The following is a 20,935-nucleotide window of genomic DNA, read 5'->3' on the forward strand; positions in this document are numbered from 1 at the left end:
TAATTAGATTTATGTTGCCTATAGTGACACAAATCCTGGCCAGAATGTAGATGATTGGGTAATTCTCCCATCAATCACACTAATGGACTCCACTGCTGTAAGTGACTGAGATTGAGTTTACACACAATTTGCATTATCTATCCTCCACTCACTACGTTTTGCTGAAGAAATAATCCTGCTTTTATCAGGAGGCTTTGATGTATATTTAATGACGAGTTTGTTATAGTTCATAAAGACTGTTCAAATAAATGCAGTTTCCTGAGAAAATAGACTGTTTACTGTAAAACCCTCTAAATCTCACCATGCCTCAAACTCTTTGGCCAACATAGTAATGTCAATGCTCACTTTTTTAGATTGAATAGTAAATCTTAATATTACATTTAATCTGCAGCACAGAAACAGGCCATCCGGCTCACCCAGTCTATGTTGGCTTTTATACTCCACACAAGCTTCCTACTGCCCCTCTTTATGTAACCCTGTCAGAATAATCTTCTATTCCTTTTGCCCTCATGTACTTATCCAGTTTTCCCCTAAATAGATCTATGCTATTTGCCTCAACTACACTTTGTGGCAGTGCATTCTCAGGATAAAGATATGTCTCCTGAATTCCCTATTGGATTTACTGGTGAGAATCTTATATTTACGGTCTAGAGTTTTGGTTTCTCTCATAAAAGGAAGCATTTTTTCCGTATCTACCCTATCAAATATATTTTCATTAATTAAAGACCTCTTTCAGATCACCCTGAGCCTTCTTTTTCGAAAGAAAGAAGCCTGTTCATTTTTCCCTGATAGCTATATCCCATGGGATACACAGGAAGGTGGTGAAGTGGATTTAAAATTGGCTCAGCGACAGGAAACAAAGGTAATGGTCAATCACAGAATTGTTACGTGTAGAAGGAGGCCATTCAGCCCATCATTTCTGCACTGGATCTCTGAGCATTTTAACTTAGTGCCAACCTCCTGGCTTTTCCCCATAACACTGCACACTGGGTGAGTATTTAAATAGAAACAATGCCCTTTTCAATGCCTCAGTTGGACCTGCCTCCACCACACTTCCAGGCAGTGCATTCGAAACCATAACTACTCGCTGTGTGAAAAGGTTTTTTCTCATTCGCTTTTGCTACTTTTGCAAAACGCTTTGAAACTGTGCCCCCGGTTCTCGACCCGTTTACAATCAGGAACAGTTTCTCCCTATCTACTCTGTCCAGACCCCTCATGATTTTGAAAACTTCTATCAAGTCTCCTCTTAGTCTTCTCTCCAAGGAAAACAGTTCCAACTTCTCCAAACTTTCCTCATAACTGAAATATCTCATCCCGGGAACCATTCTCGTATACCTCTTCTGCACTCTCTCCAACGCTTCAAATCTTTCCTATAGTGTGGTGCCCAGAACTGGAAACAATACTCCAGCTGAGGACTAACCAGTGTGTTATATAAGTTTATCATAACCTCCCTGCTCTTGTACTCTATGCCCCTATTAATGAAGCCTAGAATACTGTATGCTTTAGGAACAGCTCTCTCTACCTGTCCTGTCAGCTTTAATGACTTATGTACATATACACCCAAGTCTCTCTGCTTCTGCACACCCTTTAGAATATTACCCTTTATTTTATACTGTCTCTCTATGTTCTTTGTACCAAAGTGTATCACCTCACACTTCTCCACATTGAACTTCATCTGCCACCTATTTGCCCAATCCACCAATGTGTCGATGTCCTTTTGAAGTTCTACACTGTTCTCCTCACAGTTTACAATTCTCCCAAGTTTTGTGTCATCCACAAATTCTGAAATTGTCCCCTGCACACCAAAATCTAGATCATTTCTATATATATATATGGAAAAGCAAGAGTGCCAATACCTACCCCTGGGGAACTCCACTACAAACCTTCTTCCAGCCCAAAAAATAATCATTAACCATTAATCTCTGTTTCCCATCCCTCAGCCAATTTTGTGTCAATGTTGCTACTGTCCCTTTTATTCCATGACCTATAACTTTCCTCACAAGTCTGTTGTGTGGCACTGTATCAAACACCTTTTGGAAGTCCATATACACCACATTAACAGCCGTGCTCTCATTAACCATCTCTGTTACCCTTTCAAAAAACTCCATCAAGTTAGTTAGGCATGATTTTCCTTTAACAAATCCATGCTGACTCTTCCAAATAATCCACATTTTTCCATGTGGCCATTAATTCTATCCTGAATAATTGTTTCTAGAAGTTTCCCCACCACCGAAGTTAAACTGACTGGTCTGTAATTGCAGGACAGATCTTTACAATCTTTTTTGAACAAGGGCGTAATGTTTGCAATTCTCCAGTCCTCTTGTACCTCCCCCAAATCCAGGGAACATTGAAAGACTATTGCCAGTGCCTCTGCAGTTTCCACTCTCACTTCCTTCAATATTCTTGGATGCATCTCATCTGGTCCCGGTGTCTTATCAACATTAACAAGGGAGAACCCAACCATCGCCCCTTGCTGTTCAATGGCATTACCATCACTGAATCCCCACTATCAACAATCTACCATTGACCAGAAACCAAACTGGAGCAGCCATGTAAATACTGTGGCTACAAAAACAGGTCAGAGGCTAGGAATCATGTGACGAGTAACTCACCCCCTGACTCCCCAAAGCCTGTCCACCATCTACAAGACACAAGTCAGGATCGTGATGGAACAACCTCCACTTGCCTGGGTGAGTGCAGCTCCCATAACACTCAAGAAGCTTGATACCATCCACGATAAAACAGCTCGCTTGATTGGCACCACATCCATAAACATTCACTCCGTCCACCACTGACACACAGTAGCAGCAGTGTGCACCAATTACAAGATGTACAGCAGGAATTCACGAAGGCTCCTTAGACAACATTTTCCAAACCCATGACTACTACCATCTAGAAGGACAAGGGCAGCAGATAGATGGGAACACCACCACCTGGAAGTTCCCCGCCAAGCCACTGACCATCCTGACTTGGAAATATATCGCCGTTCCTTCATTGTCGCTGGGTCAAAATCCTGGAACTCCCTTCCTAACAGCACTGTGGTTGTACCTACACCACATGGACTGCAATGGTTCAAGAAGGCAGCTCACCACCACCTTCTCAAGGGCAACTAAAGATGGGCAATAAACGCTGGCCCAGCCAGCGAAGCCAACATCCCGTGAATGAATATTTTAGAAAAGTACCAACCGCTTATCCAATACCTCTTCCTTTTCAATTTTAAACCCTTCTAGTGACTGAGTTTCTTCCTCTGACACCCTGGCCCGGGCAGCAAATGCCTCATATAGTCAGATGCAAAGCATTTAACATCTCAGCCGTGCATCTTGTCTCTATGTGTAAATCCCCTTTTTGGTCCCTAATCGGCCCTACTCCTTCTTTTATCATCATTTTACTATTGATGTGCTTATAGGATACTTTGGGATTTCCTTTTATGTTAGCTGCCAGTCTTTTTTCATAGTCCCTCTTTGCTTCTCATAATTGCTTTTCCACATCCCTTCTGAACCTTCTGTATTCAGCTTGGTTCTCAATTATATTTGCCAACTGACACCTGTCATAAGCACACTTTTCCTTCTTTAACTTAATTTCTATCTACTTTGACATCCAGGGAGCTCTGGATTTGTTTGTCCTACCCTTCCCTGTTGAGGGAACATACCTTGACTGTACCCAAACCATCTCCTCTTTGAAGGTAGCCCATTGTTCAGCTAATGTTTTTCCTGCCAATCTTTGGTTTCAGTCTATCCGGCTTGGCTCTGTTCTTGCCCCATTGAAGTCCACTCTCTGTCAGTTGATTATTCTTACCCTGGTTTGACCAATGTCATTTTCCTCCGTCATCCTGAACCTTATGATACAATGATCACTGTCCCGTAAATGTTCTCCCACTGTCACTTGATCAACTTGGCCCACCTCATTCCCAAGAACCAGATCTGGCAGTGCCTCCTCTCTTTGTTGGATCAGACACATACTGCTGTAGGAAATTCTCCTGAATACAATCAAGGAATGCTTGTCCCTCACTGTCCCTTACACTACCACCATCCCAGTCTATATACAGGTAATTAAAGTCCCCTATTACAACTACTCTATGATGTTTACACATCTGTAATTTCCTTGCAGACTTGTTCCTCTATATCTTTCTCACAAGAATGTCCTGCAGCCATTCTGTGACATCCTTGACCCGAGCACCAGGGAGGCAACAAACCATCCTGGAGTCACACTGACGGTCGCAGAAATGCCTGTCTGTTCCCTGAAATAAAGAATCCCCCATCAGTACTGCCCTTCCACTCTTCTTCCCCCCCTTCCTGAAAAGCTGGGCCACATGCTGTGCCACAGGCTTAGCATTTGCTGCACTCCTTCAAGGATTCATCGTCCTCACCGATATCTAGACTGGAAAGCCGGTTAGTGAGCAGGACCTCTGGGGATTCCTGCACTACCTTCCTCTTTCACTTGGATTGCCTGGTGGTCACCCATTCCCTATCTGCCTGCTTGCCCCTAACTTGTAGCGTGATCACCTCTCTGAACATGCTATCCACATAGTTTTCTGCCACACGGATGCATTTCAGTGACTCCAGCTGCCGCTGAAGCTCTGAAATGTAGAGCTCAAGCTTGTGTAGGTGGTGACACTTCCTGCAAATGGGCTCGGCTGGGACACGAGAAGATGCCACAGGACAGGCATTCCGCTTGGCTGAGTAGTCCGGCCATGCCTTAACCTTAAACTGATAAATCACTTTATTTACTTTAACTTTAGCTACTTTTACTGAATTTAACTTACTTTAACCTTACTCTTGTACTATTAACTATACTGGAGATTAGTAGAAAGTAGAAATTCTTCGCCCTTACTCACAAATCAGCTCCCTCTCCTGTGCTTATCAATACTTACCTTCCCTGTGCTAGTTTATAAATGTATGTTTTTTAAAATTACTGGGTTTGAAACACAGTCCCTAACAGCAGCTGCTCAAGAACCAATCAACACACGACAATCAACATCATGACTATGATATCACTCTCACACTTTTTTCTCGAATCCACCGAGCAGTTCAGGAGGAGTGCTCCTATGCAGGTCCGATTCCTCTTGTCCCGGAAGGTAAGTGAAAGGTCCCGAATCTTGGCCTCTCTTTATTCACAGCTCCGGAATGTGCTCCCATGCAGGTCCAACTCCTCTTGACCCCCAGAAAGTAAGACTGATGTTTTGATAATGGAAAGTGGTTTCCAGTGCTGCTCCACAGGGCTCAATATTGGGGCCCTTGCTGTTTGTCATATATGTTAATGATATGGACTTGAATGTGGATGGCATGATTGGGAAATTTGCAGGAGACACAAAAATAGGCCCTGTGGTTGATTGCGAAGAGGATAGCTGTTGTCTCCAGAATGATATCAATGGTGTGGTTGAGTGGGTGGAAAAGTGGCAAATGGAATTCAATCTGGAAAAGTGTGAAGTAATGCATTTGGGAATGGCAAACAAAGAAAGGGAATAGTCAATATTCAGGAGAATATTGAGAGGGGCTGAGGAAGTGAGAGACCTTGCAGTGCATGTCCACAGGTCCCTGAAGGTGGCAGGAGAGATGGATAAGGTGGCATATGGAATACTTTCCTTTCTTGGACAAGGTATTGAATACAAAAGCAGGGGTGCGATGTTGGAACTGTATAAAATGCTGGTTAGGCCACATCTGGTATTTTGTGCACAATTCTGGTCACTACATTACAGGAAGGACGTATTGCCCTGGAGAGAGTACAGAGGAGATTTGCAAGAATGCTGCCCAGGCTTGAAAATTGCAGCCATGAAGAAGGATTGGATAGGCGATGGTTGTTTTCCATAGAACAGAAGAGGCTGAGGGGTGAACTAATTGAGGTATACAAAATTATGAGGGGCAAAATTATAGGTAGATAGGAAAGACCTGTTTCCCTTAGCTGAGGGGTCAAGTACCAGGAGGCATAGGTTTAAGGTGCTTGATAGAAGGATGGAGGGGACATGAGGAAAAGCCTTTTCACCCAGAGGGTGGTGGGCATTTTGGAATTCACTGCCTGGATTGGTGGCTGAGGCTGAAATGCTCAACTCATTTAAAAGGTACCTGGATCTGCACCTGAAGTGCTGTAACCTTCAAGGCGACTGGCCAGGTGCTGGAAAGTGGGATTAAACTGAGTGGATTGTTTCTTTCTTTCTCTTTTCTGGTTGGTGCAGACATGATGGGCTGAATGGCTGCTTTCTGTGCTGTAACTTTTCTGTGGTTCTATCCTCTCAGAAGCCTTTTTATAAAATGGCAAACAGAGCTGTGCACAGCACTATAAGTGTGACTGAACCAATGTTCTACAGTTTAACCTGACTTCTCTTCTTTTCAATTGTGTCCTTCCAGAAGTGAACCTCCCAGTGCACAATTTGCTTTTAAATGAGCTTATTAACCTGCATTAGTACTTTTACTAATTTGTGTATTTGTACCCCCTAGATCCCTTTGCTCCTCAACACCACTCAGACTCTTAGTATCTAAGCAGTGTGTGGCTTCTTTATTCTTTCTACCAAAATCCATCACCTCACTCATATTTATATTGAATATTGTTGTGACCTTATTGGACTGGAATTTATGGAGTGCATAAGGTTAGTGGCGAGCCCACCCATGATCCTGATGTCTGCCCCGCAACAGATTAACACTGGCAGCAGCATTAATTGCTGCAAGGCAAAATTTCCACCCCTATCTTGGGAGGATGTCATGCCTTAAATAGCTACCAGCCAATTAGATTGGCCAGCAGCTCTGTAGTCCCACCAGCTCCAGTGGGACAGCTGACAACTGCTGGGTCTGCTATGCCAAGGAGATCAGATAAGTCCTGGGTCGGGGATCTTGGTGGAGGGGTGGGGGGGAAGGGGCTGGGTTCAAGAGACAGGGTTATGGGGGAGGATGACCTTTAGGAGGGGGGAGTTCCATTGAGGCCCAGGGATGTGCAAGGGGGGTCCCCATTCCCCTTGTGCAGCTAAAGCTTCCGGGCTTCCCGCATACTGTGGGCCTCCCCAGGCAGTAGTGGTGGGATGAGGTCCTTAAGTGGCTATTAATTGAGACTTAAGGGTCTCAAAAGGCCCAAGGGCAGGCGGGCGGCCCAACACCTCCCCCATCCCAAGTAAAATTTCAGGTATGTCGGGGGCAGGCAGATTTGCTGGTTTTTACATGTCCACCCACCACTAGACTTTACATGTCCAACCAACTTCAAGCCCACCAGTGGGGAGCAAAAAATCCAGCCCAATGTTACTGATTTGAGACCACAGTATATATTTATTAAATTGTAGGCAATAGGTTAGTGCACACTAGAGCTTGCTGTTTTATGCAAACTAATCCCTCACTGATTATCTGCTCAACTATGTAATCTATTTGATATACATTGAATCTTTAGAGAGATATCCAGCACAAGTCCAGTTACAGAGCCCCATGTGACATTCATTGCAAGAACATTTTGCAAGGTACAGCTGTAGGTGCCCCATCTTTTCTGTTTAAGGTTGAAGCTTGAAGGGTGAAGTTATATAAAAATTTCAATTAAATTTTGTCAGTAAACAATTTTATCTGTTGTTCCTAAAGGATATCGAATAAATAAAATAAACAGCAACTTGTTCAGGTCAAGTAACTGGCACATAGCCAACCATTTGAAGAAGGATATCTGGAGTCACAAATTACTACTTTAAACTGAACAGATACTGGGAAGAATATTCCCGTCGGCAAGCAGGGGTAAGGCCTGCTCACCGACATGTAAAATGACGCGCGGTGACGTCGGGCGAGTGTCCTGACATCACTGCGCTCTATTTAGATTTTCAGTTCGGCGGGCGCTCAGCCAAGTCGGCTGTGCGCCCGCCGAACTGTCAAAATTAAGGCCTTTTAAAAACTAATTAAAGCAATAACTGAGCTGCCCGTCCAACCTTAAGGTGGCAGGCAAGTGAAGAGCCCAGGCGGCCTTCGCATTTTTCATGGAACCTCATCCACCGGCGGAATGAAGTTCCATGAAGTGTTTGAAAATTCAATAAAAATGTTTTCAAAAATTCATTGACTTGTCCCAGCTCATGTGACACTGTCACATGAGGGGACATGTTTTAAAAGTTTTTAATTTCTTTATTTGGATGTTTAAAACTTAAACAAATCTCCCTGAGGCACAGATTTCTGCACATGCACGCGAAAGAGCGCAGGCCCCAGCTCAGGGAATCCCCCCTCGCCCACATAGAGAGCGCTCAGCGCTTCTGGGCGAGTGTCATGCTGGGTGGGCCTTAATTGGCACACCCACATAAAATGGCGGCGCAGACCCGATCGGGGGGCACCGATTGGGTTTGCACCCGCCCCTGCACAACTGCCCCCCACCCCCCCACCCCCCCTCCAACCAACAGGGGGAAATTTCTGCCCATAGGAGAGAATTTTCACATCGGTGTGCGGGGATAGGCCTTGCCGCCAACGCGTACAATGATGCGCGGTGACATCAGGCTTGCTTCCCAATGTCACTGCGCACCACTCCAGTCTTTCGTTTAGCAGTTGCACGCCGGAGGCAGTTGCGTGCCCGCCGAACTGTCAAAGGCCTGTTAAGGCCATTTAAAAACCAATTAACGTAGTTATGAACGCTGCCTGTCCAACCTTAAAATTGGCAGGCAGGCCAAGCGGCCTTCGCATTTTTCATGAAAGCTCATCCACAGGTGGGATGAGGTTTCATGACGGTTTTATTAAATCAGTAAATAAATTTTGCTCACTTCATTAACAGGTTTATGGCCCACCCACGTTAACTGGCCCACCCACATAAAATGGGCACGCAGTCGAACACGGGCAGCAATCGGCTCTGCGCCCGCTCCTGACCAGCCCACCGGACAGGGAGAAAATTCTCTCCATAGTATGAAGATAACATTCGTAAACCCTCAAACCGCTCTCATCAGGAAAGCTCAATTGAAGTGCTCTCTGCCGATCACCCAAAATGATTTAAGAAGAAGAATTGTGGAACACAGTAAAAATAACATGCAGTGATTTGACAATAATGATAACTGCTATGTGTACAGGGCAAATCCTATCCTAAGGTGTAATTTAATGTTTGTAATAGGGGTCTCACTCACTGGCTGGAGAACTGGTGGGACTCTGTTCGGAGGCCCACTGGATTTGACAACTAAGTGGCCAGCTTCGGGCCTTCCCCAGGATTAAAGACCCCAGGAGCAGAAGTCCCACCCAAGAGCTGTGCCGGCTAATCAGAGGCCAGCAGGTCTCCATTGCCGTTAGCACTAGCGGGAGTAGTGGCAGCTGCTGGCAGTGCACCCACCAGAGGTCCAAGGTCAATGAGGGACCCTAAGCCAAAGGTGAGTGAGGGCAGGATGGGGGTCATGGGGTGGGGATCATGGGAAAGGGGGGGTCGCAGGCAAGAGCAGGGTGATGGCTTTCTGCAGCTCCCACCTCTATTACACACTGAGTGCCTATGAATGAGGGACCGCACCCTCCAACCTTCAGGAGACTGCAAGGGGGGTTTGCTTTCTGAACTTGCTGCGTGGCGGCTTCCCTGTGGCAAGATAAGGTGCCTAAGTGAGCCTTAATTGCCCACTGAAGGGCCTCAAGGAGGTTGATGAGCCTTCATGCACCAGACTTAAATCGGGTGGAGGCGGGGTTCCCACACCACACTCTCCCAGCCAACTAAATTCCGTCCCACCTCAAAGCCGACATCTGGGGATCATTAAATTTCACCCCCTGTCTTCAGCAGTACACGGAAGCTTTTTCAGGATATTTTGATTCACGGTCTCAAGTGTCCCTCAACTGCTGGGGCCGAATTTCCCCCCCATTAGGGGGTTGTGCGGGGGCGGACAGAAGCAAACGCGAGCCTGATTGGGTGTGCGCCACCATTTTACGTTGGCCTGCCCAGCGTGACAGACTCAGAAGCGCTGTGCACTCCTTTTGCGGGCAGGGGGTGATTCCCTGAGTTGGGGCCTGCGCTCTTTCGTTCATGCGCGCGAAAGAGGGCAGAAATCTCCCTGAGGCATGGAGGTGCCTCAGGGAGATTAGTTTAAGTCTTGAAAAATTTAATAAAGGTGAAAAAAAAATTTAAGGATATGTCATCTCATGTGAAACTGTCACATGAGCTAGGACATGTCCATTAATTTTTTGAAAAAATTTTATTTAATTAATGAACCTTTCACAAAACCTCATCCTGCCCGTGGATGTGGTTTCATGAAAAATGCGAAGGCCACCTGGTCTCTTCACCTGCCCGCCAACGTTAAGGTTGGACGGGCGGCGTTCTTAACAGCTTTAATGACTTTGTTAATGGCTTTAATAGGCCTTTGACAGTTCAGCCGGCACGCAGCTGACACGGCTGTGCTCCCACCAAACTGACAATCTAAATGACGCGCGGTGATGTCAGGATGCCTGCCTGATGTCACCACGCCCACATTCGCCAACAGGAAAATTCTTCCCCTGGTTTCAGTTAAACTGTCTAATTCCCCAGCAATTTGAACAGGATAGTTTTATTCGGAAGATGTGAGGCAGTGAGTCTAAAAGACCTGGAAAAAGTTCAAACAGTACAGACAACAGGAATAAGTCAGAACCTAATGAATCATGTGCAATTTCTGATGCACTAAAATTGGTTTTGCCATACATACATATAGGATATGATTTATTGGATTTACAGTTTTGCTGCCATCAGTTCATTGTGGAAATTCTTGAAGAGGTTTCGATTCTTTGCCTCTAGCCCTTCTAATAAAACTGTCTAACTTAGTTGCTGCTGAGTCAGACAATTTTATAGAAACACAGTTAGAAGGTGAAATCTAGATGCAGTGAATCAAAGCACCCTGCAAGAATTTGCACACTACATTGAAGGCAGGGATAAGACAGAGACACTTAAAATAAATTAAATTAAGTATAGTACTTAGTGTAATGAACTGTATTAAGTTTACTGAAGCCACACACAAATTGACGATAAACAAACTTAATTGAGAATACCCTCATGAGATGCTGTAAATGTGGTAAGACTCCCAATTACATCTTACAAAATGCCAATAATTCTTCACCACTCTTCGGCCTGAAGTAATAATTTTTGAAAGCCGCAGAACACAAGAACAACAAAATAGCAACTCACAGTTGCCATGAGGGGACAAGCCTTCACAATTATCTCTTGTATCGTTTTCAAAAAATTAAGGCTATCTGCTGATAAGATAAATTTAACCTGTGCTTCTATCACTACATTCAGACACTTTTAGTTCCAGTTTACACTTTAAGTTCACTTAAAAGCTTGCAGTGTTGGGTTAGTATTTATGGCTTAGCTTTGCTTACAGGGGGCCGAATTTTCGTCTGGGTGCGGAGGCGTGTTTCAGTGTGTGAATGTCCACATTTAATATTTTTTGGAGGAAATCTGATTTTCCTATATATTCTCAACCCCACACCATTTTCCTCCAGGTCTTTTTGTGGGCTGGGAATGCCTAGTGTCCATTCACCCCTGCTGATGTCTGATGCCTCACTTTAAACTTTCCATCTGATGGTGCGGGGTTTTTGAAGCCCATTAAAAGCATGCCAGGTTTGACATTTCATGAAAAAAATAGAAAGCTTGCTGAGAAGTCTGGAACATTCTGAAAGGTAAGTGCAAAATGTTTTCACACCTTCAAATGTCACTAATAGGTGCTATATTGTAACATAGATGTATTTTTAATGCAGTAATTCATCATAGGGATCTGTCCTTTAAAAGGAAATTGACCCTTGCATTGACCAGCCTTGTGCATTAGATCACATGCATTACAGTGCTTTCCCTATGGAGAAAGCACCATAATGCAGTGAAAAATATTACAAAATGTCCTGTCAGCCTGTGCTGTCAATGTTTCTACTGTGATTTAAATGGTTCTGGCTGATTTAAAAATACCTGCTTTTGACACTTGGAAAAAAATCTAACTACCTGCTCCTTTACATTGAATGATGGTCACTCTGCTTTGAAACTGAAATGAGCACCTGCTTTTCTTTCTTTCCCAGAGAGAAATCTATTGTTTGCACAGCTGTGGCCATTATCGATGCTTGGCTGAGTTTCAAATGCTTTTACGTTTTAGCACAGTTACTGTTCCATTCCTCTGAGAATGAATGACAGTTTCAAGAAGCTGGAATAACATTTTGTCCCTTTTGATGTGGCTCCTGGTTTGTTGACACAAGCTAATGGGATTACAAATATCACAAAGTTTTTTCACATTGCAGAATGCATTTTTTTTTGCTCAGAATCAATGTTATGGAGGTTCTTTTATTAGATGGTGTGAGGTTTCTTTCCCCACCCCCACCCAAGGAACTTAAAAAATTTCCCTTGATGCTGCATGGAATTGGAGGATACAAACAAAGTGCAAACTGGGTGACTGACTATGCATGATCTGAAGGGGCATGTAGGTTACATGAGGATACAGATGTGGCATGGGTGATCTGAGGGGGCATAGAAGATACATGAGGGCATAGAGTTGGCAAGGAGTGGCACGGACAAGCTGGCATGGGGTGGGGAGTGAGTTTTAAGAGGCCTTTAAATACTGTTAGGGACTGGGATACTGTGTTAGAGAATAGGGGTGGGCCTTCTCATCGGCCCGCCTCCATACCTGCACTCCTCATGCACTCCAGTCAGCTCGTAAACTGCACCTGATCCTGGTGTGAAAAAACAAAAATGGCCTGTGAAGTCACATGGTTCAGGCTTGCAGTTTGTTAGCTGTGAGTTTGCCCAAGCCCAGAGAAGGATTCAGCCAATGAGGTATTAAAAATGTTCACCCTGTACATTTCTTGGGGTTTTGAGTGGTCATAAATTAATCTTCAGAACCTGCTATTAAATTAAAACTTTCCAGCAAAAGTAAACTGTGATTACAGAAAGAATATGAAACTATGAAAAACTGCAGTATGATTGTATGCGTACAGCAGGTACAGCATTTTGTAAGCAAGTGCACCGAGGCCCAATAATAAGTCATTGTTAAAAACTGTTTTATTACAGATGCATAAAGTTGCATTACAGGATGTGAATGCAAGTGTTTCCAGTTTACTTGGCCCTATTAGTAATTTCCAAAGAATTATCCAATTTACCTTATCTGTTGCTTTCACTTTTTTAAGATCCAGTTCAGTCAGTTTCTGCACCATGAAAAGGATCCAGAATAAATAATCAGGATGTTCCTATTATGAAAAAGCAACAAGAAAGAATGGCTTATTGCAAGGATTGAGTTTTAAATAGTTTCATAGTAAGTACTATATTGTACTGGACATACAGCCATGAGGTTTGCCACATGGGATATTTTTATGGTTTAATTTCTAACTTTTGAATACGCTGTGAAATTTATTTCCAAGAGACTCATTTTTCTCACTTTGCATTTTTTTTAAACTGCTGTGAGCAAGATAGTTTAGGACACCACCAAGGTTGAAAAGAATAGAAGGACAAGAGAAATCAGAAAATTTCTTGGGTTTGAAAATTCTGCCTGTTGGAGGAAAGGCAGCTCAAGGGAAATAAGGAGCTCCATAGTTTTGCGATCATGGGAAGGAACTAAATCAGAGATTGTAGAATGAGTCTCAATTCAACAGAGTGAGGATACAACAGGAGGAACAGGTTGCAAGACTTTGTATTTGCAATTAAGGGTGAAGTGCAATTCAAAGCAGTAAGTCACATAGACCTGGAAGGCCCTACGCCCAATAGCAAGTTTGATATCGATCTCGGACAGGATGGCATTGAGTGGGATTACAAATGGCCTCAGCATCACTGGATCACAGAAGAGGAATGACACATTCAAAGAAAAACTGTCCAGAAGTTCCTGAGTGCTGCCTAGTGATCCTTATTGGAAGTGAATGTGTTATGGGTGTTGAGAGGAAAATAGAAATGCGCTTAGATGGGATGCCTTTAGGGTACAAAAATAAATATAAAAATAAAAACGAAAAACTGCGGATGCTGGAAATCCAAAACAAAAACAGAAGTGCACATGTCAGCAATCTATCGTACCCTAAAGGCAAAACAAAAACAGAAATACCTGGAAAAACTCAGCAGGTCTGGCAGCATCGGCAGAGAAGAAAAGAGTTGACGTTTCGAGTCCTCACGACCCTTCAACAGAACTAGGTGAATCCAAGGAGAGGGGTGAAATATAAGCTGGTTTAAGATGGGGGGGGATGGGGGGGTTGGGTGGGGGGAGAGAAGTGGAGGGGGGCTGTGGTTGTAGGGACAAGCAAGCAGTGATAGGAGCAGATAATCAAAAGATGTCAGACAAAAGAACAAAAGAACACAGAGGTGTTGAAGTTGGTGATATTATCTAAACGAATGTGCTAATTAAGAACGGATGGTAGGGCACTCAAGGTACAGCTCTAGTGGGGGTGGGGGGGCATAAAAGATTTAAAAATAATGGAAATAGGTGGGGAAAGAAAAATCTATGTAAATTATTGGAAAAAACAAAAGGAAGGGGGAAGAAACAGAAAGGGGGTGGGGATGCAGGAGGGAGTTCAAGACCAAAAGTTGTTGAATTGAATATTCAGTCCGGAAGGCTGTAAAGCGCACTGACCTCTACCTCGCGGAGGCTGAGCGTCAACTCGCAGACACTTCCTCCTACCTCTCCCTGGACCATGACCCCACCACTGAACATCAAGCCATTGTTTCCAGGACTGTCACTGACCTCATCTCCTCTAGGGATCTTCCTTCCACAGCTTCCAACCTGATAGTCGCCCAACCTCAGACAGCCCGCTTCTACCTACTACCCAAGATCCACAAACAGAACTGTCCCGGTAGACCGATCATGTCAGCTTGCTCCTGCCCCACAGAATTCATTTCTTGTTATCTTGACTCCCTTCTCTCTCCCCTTGTCCAGTCCCTTCCCACCTACATCCATGATTCCTCTGACACCTTACGTCACATCAACAATTTCCAGTTCCCTAGCCCCAACCGCTTCCTCTTCACCATGGATGTCCAATCCCTCTACACCTCCATTCCCCACCAGGATGGTCTGAGGGCCCTTAGCTTCTTCCTCGAACAGAGGCGCGAACAATCCCCATCCATCACTACTCTCCTCCGTCTGGCTGAACTTGTTCTCGCACTGAACAATTTCTCCTTCAACTCCTCTCACTTCCTTCAAATAAAAGGTCTGGCTATGGGTACCCGCATGGGCCCCAGCTAAGCCTGTCTCTTTATGGGGTATGTGGAACATTCCTTGTTCCAGTCCTACTCCAGCACCCTTCCACAACTCTTTCTCCGGTACATCAATGATTACTTCGGTGCTGCTTCATGCTCTCGTCGGGACTTGGAAAAATTTCTTGATTTTGCTTCCAATCTCCACCCCTCCATCATTTTCACATGGTCCATCTCTGACACTTCCCTTCCCTTCCTTGACCTCTCTGTCTCAATCTCTGGTGAAAGACTGTCCACCAATATCCATTACAAACCCACCGACTCCCACAGCTACCTCGACTACAGCTCCTCACACACCGCTTCCTGTAAGGACTCCATCCCATTCTCTCAGTTCCTTCGCCTCCATCGCATCTATTCCAATGATGCTACCTTCAAAAACAGTTCCTCTGACATGTCCTCCTTCTTCCTTAACCAAGGTTTTCCACCCACGGTCGTTGACAGGGCCCTCAACTGTGTCCGGCCCATCTCCCGCGCATCCGCCCTCACGCCTTCTCCTCCCTCCCAGAAACATGATACGGTCCCCCTTGTCCTCACTTATCACCCCACCAGCCTCCGCATTCAAAGGATCATCCTCCCCCATTTCCACCAACTCCAGCATGATGCCACCACCAAACACATCTTCCCTTCACCCCCCCGGCGGCACACCGTAGGGATCGTTCCCTCCGGAACACCCTGGTCCACTCCTCCATTAACCCCTACTCCTCAACCGCCACCTATGGCACCTCCCCATGCCCACGCAAAAGATGTAACACCTGCCCCTTCACTTCCTCTCTCCTCACCGTCTAAGGGCCCAAACATTCCTTTCAAGTGAAGCAGCATTTCACTTGCATTTCCCCCAACTTAGTCTACTGCATTCGTTGCTCCCAATGGGGTCTCCTCTACATTGGAGAGACCAAACGTAAACTGGGCGACCGCTTTGCAGAACACCTGCAGTCTGTCCGCAAGAATGACCCAAACCTCCCTGTCGCTTGCCATTTTAACACTCCACCCTGCTCTCTTGCCCACATGTTTGTCCTTGGCTAGCTGCATTGTTCCAGTGAAGCCCATGCACACTGGAGGAACAGCACCTCATCTTCCAACTAGGCACCTTACAGCCTTCCGGACTGAATATTGAATTCAACAACTTTAGGTCTTGAACTCCCTCCTCCATCTCCACCCCCTTTCTGTTTCTTCCCCCTTCCTTTTGTTTTTTCCAATAATTTATATAGACTTTTCTTTTCCCACCTATTTCTATTATTTTTAAATCTTTTATGCCCCCCCCACCCCCACTAGAGCTGTACCTTGAGTGCCCTTCCATCCATTCTTAATTAGCACATTCGTTTAGATAATATCACCAACTTTAACAACTCTGTGTTCTTTTGTTCCTTTGTCTGTGACATCTTTTGATTATCTGCTCCTATCACTGCTTGCTTGTCCCTACAACCACATCCCCCCCTCCACTTCTCTCCACCACCACCACCCACCTACCCCCCGCCCCCACCTCCCCCCCTGCCACCCCACCTTAAACCAGCTTATATTTCACCCCTCTCCTTGGATTCACCTAGTTCTGTCGCAGGGTCATGAGGACTCGAAACGTCAACTCTTTTCTTCTCTGCCGATGCTGCCAGACCTGCTGAGTTTTTCCAGGTATTTCTGTTTTTGTTTTGCCTTTAGGGTACGATAGATTACTGACATATGCACTTGAGGATCATTCATTAAAAGGCAGTTAGTTGGGCAAGGTTACAAGAGTAGTTTAGCTTCAAGTGGAGCAGGAATACTGGGTTTTGAGGGCAGGGGAAGAATATACCTCGCACAGTTAATAGTTAAAATATATCTGCAACACAGATCAGAACTAAAATTAAAGAAATGCAGATGATTAATAACTTAAAATTCACATTAAGTATGTAATGCAGATGAGCTTTTAAAAACAGTTAAGCATATGTCATCGCAGACAAAAATAAAAATGTATCCTAAGTCTGAAACATGCCATTTCAAATAAATAAATATATTCATGTTATAAATGAGAACATCCTGATTTAATTAAAATATATGAGTGGAACCAAATGTTGCAAAAAACTGAATAACATTTTTAATGAAGTATTCATATGCAGAACCTAAATTCTTCTTTCTGATAAGTTTTCTTGAAAAGTTTTTCTTCAAAACATGGATTCCAGTTCCTTTTCTTTTCTGCAGCTTTGAAAAAACCTGGTTGTCCTGGATGTTTTGAATTGGTTAAGGACACTGACCTTTGGGAGACTGATTTGCTCCCTCAGCAATCACAGAGACTTGAAAAATTCTAAAAATTTCCCATAAACTTGATGAAGAACAAGGAAGAATTTGTGCTGGCTGAGGTGAGGCAGTAATGGCAAGGACAAAAACAAAAATACCTGGAAACACTTAGCAGGTCTGACAGCATCTGCGGAGAGGGACACAGTTGACGTTTCAAGTCCGTATGACCCTTCATCAGAACTAAGACATATAGAAATGAGATGAAATATAAGCTGGTAGAGGGGGGTGGGTGGGACAGATAGAGCTCGACAGGAGGCCAGTGATAGGTGGAGACCAAGAAGAGACTGCCAAAGATGTCATAGACAAAAGGAGCACAGTGATGGCAAGGCTTCGGCTCAGCTTCCCCCTAACTTATTGAACTTCACCATAGAGCTCTTCACTTACACTGACAAGATTCAAAATAGAAGCTTTTGCCTTGTAATGACAATAGTAGTACTGAAGTCTAATTAACCTTGAGGATGGCCACTGATTCCACTAGCATCACAGTAACACTTGATGCTTTTTGGCAGAATCAAAATTCAGTTTTTGACTGCTGTTTCAACAATGTAATCAAGAGCATAGCACTAATTTTGTCCCAAAGTATAGTTATTTCAAAAATTAGTGACGAACAGGATACCATAGATTTTAATATGTCCTTGCTTATCTACTTTTTATGGTTAACAATAGCAGCCTAGAAATAGCTGCTGTGATATCATTAACACCTGCTTACATCATAAATAATTTATAGGTAATACTTGTTTGAAACAGACAGCCATGATATCGGACAGGCACACTTTGGTTAAGTTATTTTATTTTTTGCAAGATACCACCTTAAGTAATATGATACCGTGAATTTAATGTCTAATCATCAACTGGAATTGAAAGGAACAATATTCCAATGAACCAGCTTTTTTCTAAACATTTTTGATCTTTACAATTAAAATGTAGAATTTGATGCAATGACAATGTAAAGATACCTGTCTCCAGTTATATGAATATACCTACATAGTGCTGAATTTTAGCCAGTTCTTCATCCACGTGGCTGGCGAAGGAAGTCAATCTGCTGAATTCCGCCCCCACACCTCCCACTGCTCCAATCACCAACTTCCCCTCTCCTTCCCCAGTACCTGTATTGGGTTCTGTAGTAGATTCAGGACTCTTAGAAGTTCAAGGTTTTGCATGTGCTTAATTTCACTCAGATCTCTGATCTGACGAGACAAAAGTCAATATAATGAACAAAGACCTATTTTTAAGCATCTCTTAGATCTTTATATGGCACTGGATGTCTTAACAGATTATCAATACTTCTATGCTACAGGTCAAAAATTATCAGCAGCATTAAGCTAGAAAAATGTTATGCTAATTGTGTTTGTTTCTAATTTGACAGAAGAATGGTCCCATCTCTTTAAGCCACCAGGAAGCTAGGAGAGGGGGTACATCAAGGACTGGATTTCGGCTGAGGTGCTGGGGCACAGCAGACAGATTTGTTTCCCACCCCAGACAGGAAGCAGATAAAGTTTCCAATTTTTCATGAAGGCAATGGGTTAATTGATGAGGTGTCAGGAGTGGGGGTGGGAATTGAGGTGGGACACCAGGGAAGCAAGCCAAGTTCTGACCCAAATCATCTGTGCACGGTTTAAGAAAAAGTGAAAGCATCTGAATTTTCAAATTGGCCAGGGCAGGTGGAGAGGTGCAGGAACCTGGGGTAGGGTAAGGAAATGTTAATGTTATTAAAATTTCCTTGCTACAGATTAGATTTTCTTCAAAATTTCCACTTTTGTCAATCAAATAAAACTTTTTTCCACACTGCCAATCCTTTTCCCAACAGCTTTACACAGCTCTCAAAGGCCACCTACCCCTGTGAAAATTTCAAGATTTTAGAAGGCGATGTCTTAAGGAGCTGCTTAATACCTATATGCACCCAATTAACAAAAAGGGTGACTTCACATTCCCGCCCTTCCCCTGCTCTCCCCACCGCCCTCGCAAAGATTAGCAGAGTAAGGAATGAAGGCGGGACGTCATCATGCATGACGTTGGCACCTTTTTTTTGTTGCCAGCCTCTGTTCTAACTCCATCCCAGCAACAAATATCCAGCCCCAGGTTTTTGCAGAAAATTGTGACATTGCAAATGTCATGAAGAGGTATTGTCTGTAACGTTATTGGAAATTATTTTTAAAATTGAATTGTAGTGGGGTCTGTGTCAATGAGTTTGACTGTGTGTGTCTTAATTGGATTAAAGCCAGATAGTCCGGGTGCTTTGATGTACAGTAGTTTTGAGATGTTAATAAACGTAAAGAGGAGAAAGTAACGTGTAAATTTGCATTTGTTGAATAAAGCATTCTAGAGTAGGGGTAAAATCTTGCACCTAGCTGGGAGATGCCAAGCAATGTGTTTACATTACTAATAACATTTGTGGAATGCAAGGATATTAGTGTTAGGAGGTGTAACATTAAAAACCTGGTGATACAATGGAAAACTTACATTCAAAGGAAAAGCTAGGTATAAACAGAAAGGAGTTTGTGTGTGTGTGTGTATGTTAGTCAAAGGCATTTAAGATCTAACCAGCCTGTAAGCCTACAATTATGTCTACAAAGGAACCAAATTGCAAGGAACCTCAATTTGAATTCATAAGGTCAAATGTGCTTTGCTTGGTGTCTGTTTAAAGCCTATGGGTTACAGTTGCCCTGGTAGAGATTTATCTGGGAGTGATTAACTTGAGAATTTGTTTAAAAGTTATTATGGCAGTAATTCATAGGCATATGTACGTGTTTAATTTGTTGTAAATTAATAAATGTTTAATTTAGTTTTAAATAAAAGCCCTCTTGATGCTCGGTGATCTTATTCCTGAATTCAGAGCTGCATCCCAAACATACCAACTGAAAATATAGATTATGACAATTGTTTCAAGTTTCCCTCTGGGATTTAAACAACTGAACCTTTACCAACTGCTGTGTCATAACACAATATTGAATTTCAGTTCAGAAAAATATTTACACAGTTGCCAGTTACACAGTTGCCAGAATATATATTTAAAGGATGATAGTAAAGACACATGTTAATGTGCCTTTGAAGACTTGTATGATGGAGGGACTGAATAGATAGGTTCACTAGATTGGTCCCTGAAATGAGAGGGTTATCCTATGATGAGATGCTGAGTAAATTGGATCTATACTCTCGGGAGTTTAGGAGAATCTCATTCACTCAGTTTAAGAGGTGATCTCAATGAAACATCCAAGATTCTGAAGGGGGTTGACAGGATATTGAGAGGTTGTTTCCCCTGGCTAGGGAATCTAGAATATGAGGGCAGAGTCTCAGAATATGGGGTCAATCATTTAGGACTGAGATGAAGAGAAATTTCTTCAATCAAATGGTTGTGAATCCTCGGAATTCTCTACCCCAGAGGGTTGTGGATGCTCTGTCATTGCGAATATTCAAGGCTGAGATAGACTGAATTTTGATCTTTCATGCGATCAAGGGATATTGGAAATGGGTAGGAAAATAGAAATAAGGCAGAAGATTAGCCATGATCATATTGAATGGCAGAGCAGACTCAGGGGACCATATCATTTACTCCTGTTCTGATTTTTTATGTTCCAATGCTTGGGGTTTGTGTTTG

At 43.5% G+C, this 20,935-nt stretch overlaps 1 protein-coding gene across 1 annotated transcript in view; it reads right to left on the reverse strand.

Moving 5' to 3' along the window:
* LOC121286156 (leucine-rich repeat and guanylate kinase domain-containing protein-like) overlaps positions 1 to 20,935 on the reverse strand; it is a 56,443-nt gene that overhangs the window by 5,375 nt on the left and 30,133 nt on the right. The window contains exons 8-9 of the mRNA XM_041203137.1: positions 18,447 to 18,527; positions 13,002 to 13,088 (exon numbers count right to left, since the gene is read on the reverse strand). Coding sequence (XP_041059071.1) covers positions 13,002 to 13,088; positions 18,447 to 18,527 — 168 coding nt within the window. The remainder of the gene's footprint in view (positions 1 to 13,001; positions 13,089 to 18,446; positions 18,528 to 20,935) is intronic.

Source organism: Carcharodon carcharias, chromosome 13 (assembly GCF_017639515.1).
Source record: "Carcharodon carcharias isolate sCarCar2 chromosome 13, sCarCar2.pri, whole genome shotgun sequence".
Taxonomy (NCBI): domain Eukaryota; kingdom Metazoa; phylum Chordata; class Chondrichthyes; order Lamniformes; family Lamnidae; genus Carcharodon; species Carcharodon carcharias.